Source organism: Atta colombica, unplaced genomic scaffold (genome assembly GCF_001594045.1).
Source record: "Atta colombica isolate Treedump-2 unplaced genomic scaffold, Acol1.0 scaffold38, whole genome shotgun sequence".
Classification (NCBI taxonomy): Eukaryota; Metazoa; Arthropoda; class Insecta; order Hymenoptera; family Formicidae; genus Atta; species Atta colombica.
In genome coordinates this window covers 1,695,953-1,705,193 of record NW_017259490.1, presented here as the reverse complement: position 1 = coordinate 1,705,193, position 9,241 = coordinate 1,695,953, and the positions used below count along the sequence as shown (strand labels likewise).

General features: G+C 35.1%; 1 protein-coding gene across 1 annotated transcript; it reads right to left on the bottom strand.

The window, feature by feature from the left end:
• Positions 1–1,722: 1,722 nt before the first annotated feature.
• Positions 1,723–7,135, bottom strand: LOC108690874 (RNA polymerase II degradation factor 1-like). Its single transcript, XM_018198390.1, has 2 exons — positions 7,040–7,135; positions 1,723–4,357 (listed from the first exon to the last, which is right to left on the bottom strand). Exons 1-2 carry the CDS (start codon positions 7,055–7,057, stop codon positions 3,503–3,505), a joined length of 873 nt encoding a protein of 290 aa, XP_018053879.1. The 5' UTR covers positions 7,058–7,135; the 3' UTR covers positions 1,723–3,502.
• Between the last annotated feature and the right edge of the window lie 2,106 nt (positions 7,136–9,241).

Genomic DNA, 9,241 nt, shown 5'->3' with positions numbered 1-9,241 from the left:
ATATATATATATATATATATGTATATATACCTTTTTTCTCATAGGATTTTGATAAAATCACTCGTGGCCAGACTCTGTTAAATGGGGACGAGTCTTTAAGCATTGTCATGTCCGCGACACTTGGCATGGCTCTTTTCTACAAGCGAGAAGGTCACACGATCATGAAGTAATGTCCATCTTGCACAAAGATACGTTATGACGCGATCGTTTGGCGCGACGCCAAGGTACGTCTCATTACAATTTGTCCTGTAATCGTGAACGCAGTGCTTATACTGATGTACAGTGCCCTTCGCTGATAAATAGGTGTACGAATTCGTGGGTCTTTACGTTATGGATCGACATGATGGGCAATGGAAAGAGAATATTTATTATGCGCTCTGTAGCACGGCCCTTGAGATGTGCGACATAACAGCATAAATAATGCAAACAAAAATAAAATTATATGCGGCGCCTTTCAATACGTTAAAAAGAAAAGAAACAAATTCTGCTGCAGAAATTATGAGTACGTAAAAGACTGAAGAGAAACAAAAGTACAAATTATTCTCTTAGAAAGGATTTTTGATAACGTGACAAAAATATTTTAGACTTACTTAATCTTCTCTGCTTTATATAAATATATAAAAACAAAATAATATTAAGATCAATAATTCCGATTCTTCTTTCTCGAATTAAAGATAAGATTGATTTATTGTCTTGAGACAAAAGTGCATATATGTATAAATTTAAGTTTATATGTTACGATTTAGATTAAATCTTTGCCTCTTATAATGTTTGATGTTAGTACTATAATATTTAGCAAAACCGCGATATTCATTTTAGATTTAAGAGTAAATTTCTCTATATTTCTCTTATATGATATCTTTATATCTTATTTTATGATAAAAAAGACAATCTTATACACACACACACACACACACACACACACACGCGCGCGCGCGCGCGCGCGTGTGTATATAATATATTGTTAGAAGAATCATATAATATAACTTTTTCTATAGACGTAAGTAATATAATAAAAGACAATAAATAGACAAGCAATTGTAATCGATAAAGAAACGTCTATTACGTATACGCGCTGCGTTATTTCTGACTTATTTTATTACGAAAGCTATAAGAAGTAATGGCGAAAATTGCGGGGCCAGCAAGGTCGCGTTTTATCAAGAATTTACAATACGTAATAATGCGCATACGCATTTTTTGCATTGAACCGATCGCTGAGAAACTTTTGAAGAGTGAAAAGTATAATGCCGGCTTGTTCACCTTGAGACTTTCTGAAAACGAAAGTAAAACATTTTGTTCAATATAACAGTAATATTTGATTGTGATGAATTGTCTCTGGAAGAGGTGAATATTTCGAGAAGTATGTATCAAATTGTCGTCATAGTGAAATTCTGAAGAAACCACAAATTATTCGCGCACAAACTGGGAATATTCAATTTTGGTAACCAAAAAGTAGAAGACAAAGGCCAGACATATTATGCGAAAACGTAACCTGTGAGAAATCGGACCGGTTTATGCTTACTTGTATTTCATAATCTTTAGAAGGAGGACAAAATAAGATCGCAGTCGTATGCAGCCGTTTCTACAACAATGTGACTTTGGTTGTCATTACATCAGGCGTTTTTAAACTATTTTAAACTGTTCTTGAGTACACTGAACGAATTCATTAAGAAACTAAGTAATAAAATTTAAAAAAAATTTTAACAAACGTTATCAGGAATATTCTTATAGAAATAAAATTTTATTTTTACAAAATTATTTTTACAAAAATTATTTTTTTATATATATATATTGCGATTGGAACAATATTATATTCATTTAAAATTGAAATACTTTTTTGTATAAAGAAAATTTTGAAATAATTTTTATACACAAAATAATTAGAAAAATTTCTACAACTAATATCAGATTTTGATATTTGTTTGCAAAAATATAATACAATTGAGCGTATATTGTTATTGTTTCATGCAATCTTCGAAATAAATTAAGTTTCCTTATCGTGTTCATAACTGCGAAGAACAATCTGATAATTTGATATGAATTATTACGTTCGAGCGAAGGTGTGACTCTATTCTTTCGTGCGTTTAGCAAATATGAACATTGAAAGCCTTTATGACTAACGAGGACCATAATTGGAAAGGTGAAATCAGGAAATCTCGTCACACCGGCATTGTACGGAAATTTTTTGCGTTTCATTACATAGAGGCGGTGGAATTTAGTATTGGCCTCACTTTATTCCACTCGAATTATCTTACAATAATCTAATTACAATAGTAAGCACGCCCAATTAACATAATATTCTCGAGGGATCTCGTCGTGAAAATGCAATTCCAGCTGATCGCAGTACTCCAGAGTGGCGAGTTCTCAAAGTGAACTGCGTTTTCCGGAGTAAAAGCGAACATCCATTAAAGGGAAAGACGAGAAATTTTATTTACATTCTTTTTACAACTCTTACTATGTCTAATCGATACCGCTTGTTATCTGGATAATTATGCGTAACAATAATTTTAATGATTGATAAAAAATGATTGATAATGTCAAATATTATGTCCTAATATTAACTCGATGGATATTCGTGAAAACAAATAATAAATTAAAATAAAAAATTACAATAAAAAATTAAAATAAGAAGTCGAAAACTCACACCTTGATGTTTATTTCTCAAAGAATAATTTCTTGTTTTTGGAAGCTCTTGAAAAATTCTTTTACCTTGTTTCCAAAGACAAAGGAAATATGATAAGGCTAAAAATCCCTTTGAATAACGTATTAATATTTCCATCAAAATTATTTTATATTTTGCTGTCAATCAATTATTTATCACAATTTATCTATTAGAACATTGTGAAATATATGTATGAGATGTATTATTTTTTGTCTTGTGGATACGTATTTGAATTGTTAATTAAATACAATTAATATGAAAAAAAAATGTTACGTGGACGAAATAGAATTTTATCGCGATTTTAGACATCAATAGACTAATAGTTCTCAACTTCCGATTACAATATATGATCTGTTCGCGATAATCACCAATCACATTGCCATCCACTTCAGGTAGAGTGGGTCACGCCGAAATTATACAAGTTATGCAGTTGCCGACGCTTCTCATTCACGAATAGAATACAAGACCAACACGTAAACGAGCAATTGAGTTTGGGATCAATCGTAATACTTAGGTTCCGGTCCATTTGATGCAAATTCTTTGAAGCATTCTTTGATTGGTTAGTTAATAAAATTCTTTTTTCTGATTGCTCAATCAAGTGCTTCGAAGCATTTGCAACGTTAAGTAGATCGCACTCTTATAACTATATTATAGTACCATATAGCGCTTAATTTCTATACACGAAAATTAAATTCTACAGTGACGTAACGTAAATCTATGAAAAACATTTGAGTTTCAATATAGCGTTACAACTGAGCGGCATAAAATTTTGTTGAGGCTCAAACGATTGATCTCAGACTCTTCTACTCTTCAGTAAGCAAAGGGGTAGGACTAGACAGCCTAGTAATAACCGAAGCTGATGTCGTGCAATGGCGGTGCCACTCCCTGAGGCAGAGCATAGTCCCTGGCGAGCTGATCCAGGATACCACCGCCCGCGCCGCTGCGGGCCTGCGGCTGAGAACGGTCAGGCTGTTGCGGCGCAGGACTGAACTGAGCTGGTCCCTGGTTGTACAGCTGCGAGGACGGCGCTGGTTCGTAGTTCTGCGGCAGCAGGGGCTGTCGGGGCGCTTGGGGTGCTGGGGCAGCCGGGGTAAAAATGGGAGGTTTGGGAAGCGCGGGTCTGCTTGGGGCTACCTGCGCAGGAGCGTATACAGCCTGGGTGTGTGATTGTTGTTGGTAAGCCGGACGAGCAGGCGGCAGTTGCCGTTGTTGCTGCTGCTGCTGTTGTTGCTCCTCGTAGGCCTGCACTGCGAGAGCTTCCTTGCTAGTGGTCTCATCGAACAGGGTTGGTGGAGCCACAGTGATACCCTCACCGGCCGGCTGGAAGCCGTACTGATCCGCGCCATATTCGACTATACGGACCTTGCCAGTGTCATCGACGAAACCATACTTGCCCTTCACGTCGCCGGTCGGCAGCTTGGTCTCAATCTTGAAGGAGCCATCTGCGCCTTCGAAACCATATGTGTACGAGCCATCTTCGTTGTGTCGATTGATTTGCTTCAGGATTGCCACCGGTGTCGGTTTCGGATTCGCTGGCGCAGCCGATTGACGGTCCGGATCGGTCGCGTAGCTACGTGGAGTCGGTTGGCTAGGTTGTTGGGAGTCGTATTGGGCATAATCGTCAATATAATTACCGCCAGGTCGCTGGTACTGCTGTGCCGATACCGCTAGCAGTGCGGTGAGCACCGTTGCTACCTGAAACGCGAAAGCACTGTCAGTTCATTTTGTGACATACATCCAATTAATATTGGGAATTGTTTATATATTAATCATAGAAATATCATTTAATTGCAATTTTTCCTTATGTCTCGCGTGTTGTACATTTGTCTTTAATTTAATTATATAAATTAAATTATAATATATTAATTAAGTTATAATTTAAAATTATCCAGCAAATACCAACTACATACTAATATACTTAGATATAATTTTTTAGATATAATTTTTTACTCAACAATATAACTGTTACATGTTATATAACTGTATATAATTATAATTTATATTATAGTTATACTGTTGAGTAAGAAATTATAACTAACAGTTATATTATTGTTGGTATTTGCTGGAAAGTCATTATTTTAAATTTATTCTGCTTTTTTCTATATAATAACTTTCTAATTTTTGTAATTTATGTAATAGTTAAGACTACAAAAACAAATTACAAAAATTATAGTAGATTCAGATTAGTAATAAGGCGGTCATTTTACAGCTTCTTGCTTTAATGCCATTAATAATAGATTTACTCAGTTTTATGTTGCCATTTTTATGCCATTCTTTAACGCTTGTTACGTTTTTACTCGAAGGAAAGAACGTGACATCAAAACTATATAAAGTAAAACGAGAATGTCTTTGTGTATGACGTAAGGGTGGACATATAGAGTTACAAAGTTATGAACCGTTGATTTTGTGAAATGCAGTTGTGAGATCAGCGCGTGACAGTGCGTGAATTTAAGGCTATGTAGCAAGCTATAGAGCAGAACCTCAACCACCAGATGCGAACAACGTTATAATTACGTTGAGAATAGATCGCGTGGAGCTCGAAGGGTGTCGAATTCCACGTCAGCAAAATGGGTTTCAAGTCGTGGAAACCGAGAACACGGATATTGAAAATCGATAAATCAAGTTATTAATCGCGATCGTTCACGCGTGACTATGCGTGCCCCCTCTATTCCATACGTGTGCGATTACGACCGCGTGCTGATTCTAATATAACAAGAAATAATTAATTCATTCAATCTGCATAGTGTGCTTCCTGTAACTCTAAATAGGCGAGCGTGAAATGCCGACAGCATTTGAACCAGCATCAATTAAACGGATTCAAACTAATTAAAAATACTAACTATTAACTAAACTTTCGTATCAAATTTATTTCCTTTTATTATATTATGCCACGTTATACTTATGTTGTTATACTTATGTTACATCATCATCTCGAGTTGTTAATAATGAAACGATTTTGTTGAAATATTATAATATATATGTAATATATAAAAATTTAACTAGATATCTAAAAATAATTTTGTTGAATTGTCAAAATAATTATGTTCAGTTCTACAAAGAAGAATCAATATTGTAAAAAATTTTGATATGCAAACAACTTAAGCCTATATATTTTGATAATTTCAACAAAATTATTTTTATTATTTTCACATTTAGCCAAATTTTTACTTACTATAGTTTCTTCAGCAAAACTGTTCTTTCCGTATATAATTTCTTATTTCCTGATACATAGCTATTTAACATACGTTGTTTGAATAATTCGATATTAATTGACAATTCTTATTTCCGTTCTCCGTTCTCCGTATTTCGTGTTTTCCGTTTTCTATGTTTAGTTTCTTATCCGTATGTTCTTAGCAAATTAAAAATTTATGGAATATAGCTAAATGCATTTCTTCCTTCCTATTTATTTCCGTATATAATTTATTTATGAAAAAAAGGCAGAAAAATATTTTGAGAGCTCGGAATCACAGGAAAATGGAGAAAACAACGAAACAACGGTCTTGTATGGCGTACTTTTGTTGCAAGGAGTTAATTAACTATATACCGGTTAACTGATGCTGATCTCATAATCGATCTCAAGAACTGTTCGTATTCTCGTCAGTCACCGCACGCGACCGCACTCGAATATAATGATGAATTATATAATAGTCTTTCTACAAGCATCAGTAGACGCTTGTTGTAAAAATAAATGCGTCTCGCCCGACTCATAATAGGTGAAATCTTAATAAATTTTTCCACGACGTGGAAGAAAGTAGGAAACGGGATCACAAGAATTGCGCAACGCGACCAAGCCTACAACGGCCGTTTTCAATCGTTTCGCTTCTTGCCGTGAATTTAATGAGCAATGTAATTCTTGTACAGTAAAAAGAAAGACAATGAAACGTTAATAAATTGATGCAAAAATTCAGAGAGTATCGTAGTTTAATGTAAGCATTCTTTAATCACGATCTTAAAATTTCTTTTTTAAATTGCTGTAAATCACATGAATGTGTATACCTTTTATAATAAATTGTAGTACGATCTTTAATTGTCATAATTAGATATATTTAAAATATTGCATAAAACAGTTTATATTGCCAACAAGCACAAAGAATGGAAAGTCGAAAGAAGTATAAAGACTCTGTCGATAAAATAAATGAAATTCAGAATTCCTCAGGGCTTGTAACGTTTTGAAGTTCACGATATAGATTATGCACTAGTCACAGCCACTATCACATCACACACGTCTTGGTGCATCTTGGCGATTTTGCGTCTTGGCGGCTCACATTCCAAGGCGGTTGTTTTTCATTTTGTTTTTAGGCAGAGATCCGCGAGAGGCGATTATGTGGAGAGAACAATAACGAGACAATGATGCTGATGATGCACTCAGATACGTACCGTCGCGAGGGTGTGCATCGTGTTTCCCGGCGGTCGGTGGTTGTGTTAGTGTGTGTGAATGTAAGTAGGCAGCGAGGCTAGAGTACCGGCGATTGCTCGAACTGAGGCCCTCATATACCTTACTGGAACCCCCCCGTTCCTGCTGAACCCCGCTCCCTTCCTCAGCACTCCTGTTTGCTCCGAGGGACTTTCACTATCTATTCAACTCCTGTACGTACGAACAGTCGCTCTTGTTACAGCACCTTAATCCCCTAAATATTCCCCACTAGCAGCCTCTGATTTTTCGGGAATCTGGAAAATCGCACTCCGTCGCTCGATTGGTTGATCCACAGATCAATCAATTATCGGTAGAATTTTATCATTAACAGTGTAATGCTTGAATCAACTTGTTTCAAAAGATTATCATTTCTTGGCTATATACACTGTTAAAAACGATACAGTTCGAAAATCGATATGACACGATCAGAAAAATTCTCTGCTTAATGATATCTTGACTTCTTGAATGGACAGAACAAATCTTGTTAGAAATTAGCTGATACAACGATCATGAGATCCGTCCTAACGAAAAATTGAATCAGTTTTGTAAAACTGGTGTGTCGAGTTTCTAAGGTAAGATGTTATGTAAAACTGTAGTTAGATATAGATATAGATTTAGGATAGGATATAGATTTGGACTATGAAAGAGAATTACACAGAAGCTGTTTCAAATAATTCGACGAGTGCGCTCGTTCTTATCACTAGTCACCGTCTTGCCTGCAATCGCGGAATAAATCGCAAAAACGGAATATTTTATCTATCGCCGTGTTATTTAGTCTTTTTCTCACAACGAAATCATTTTAAATCCAGTACTGGACCAGTAACTTGACGATCGAGTTCTGCAACTCCTGTGTCACGCACATTCGTGTAACTACCCTGAACACGTTATACTTTATACATTTCAAAATTAATCAACTTACAAATTTAAGTTTACTCATATCTGTTACATAGAAATTTAGATATTTCCACTTAGATTGTATTACGATGCAACTATCAAAAGTCATTAGTGTAAAATAAATAGTAGCTCAAGACGCTTACCAATTATTTTATTAATTCAAATTCGAAAGAAATTATCATTAAGATACTTCTTATAAGTTTTTTATTAATATGGAAAGATCGATTTTGCTGAAATATTTGATTAAATACAAATCTGAAAATAATTTTGTTGGATTATCGAAATAAATAATTGTTTAACGATAATTCAACAAAATATTTTCAGATTTGATCTAAATTTCTTTCCGCGAATGTATCATTGAATTTATAGTTTTAAATATAATTACGAAAGCAAAGAAATAAAACTTGCAAGTATCAACACATACTTGATCACCACTTGATCACAGCTATTAAAGTTTAATAAGAAGACGTGAGTTTCTTTACTGGCTATGCTTGAAGTATTTCCTACCGAAATCGCATTGTGAACACATAAATTGTACGAGATTGTTGACGTGCGGAGGATCAAGTATAATTGACCGCAATTCGAAGCATCGTACACTTATGCAATATCAATCTCAACAATACGTTCTGTCCCGCGATACTCACTCTCACTCAAGCAGTATCTTGAAAAAGAGAAAGTGTTATTATATGTATATCGCCCCGCCCTGATTTGATTATATTTAAAAATCAAATATCGATAGGATAGGATAGAATAGGATAAACTGTACAAACTTATGGAGGAATATTCTATTATAATTTGTCTTATGTCACTTTGAAATGATAATTTTAATAAATAAATTAGCGTATTATAAGCAGAAAAAGGAAAAGTATTGAAATATAAATAGTCTTTAAGATTCATACAATTAAGCTGTTTAGTTTCAGTTACATTTCACGTTATAGTCTGAAAATGGAGAACACGGCATTGAATCTCAAAATATATAATAGCAGACTTCGTCTCCTTGAAACTGACCGAATGCAAGGTTGAGCAGCGATTCGGTAAAATGGAGTACGGCCTTTGCAGGCCGACCGACCGGTCACTCGTAATGTTTTCACTTGAGTTTACCTCGCCGCGGATCGCATGGGGTTCCGTCTATGAAATTATGCGGTGGATCGGCATTTTGTAACTTTCTATCGTCATATTAGTTGGCCGATAAACCAATCGACTGATATTCCCGCCCATTATTTCGTTAGCTAATTTTTCTTGCTGCGTCACGCTCTAATTAATATCGATAA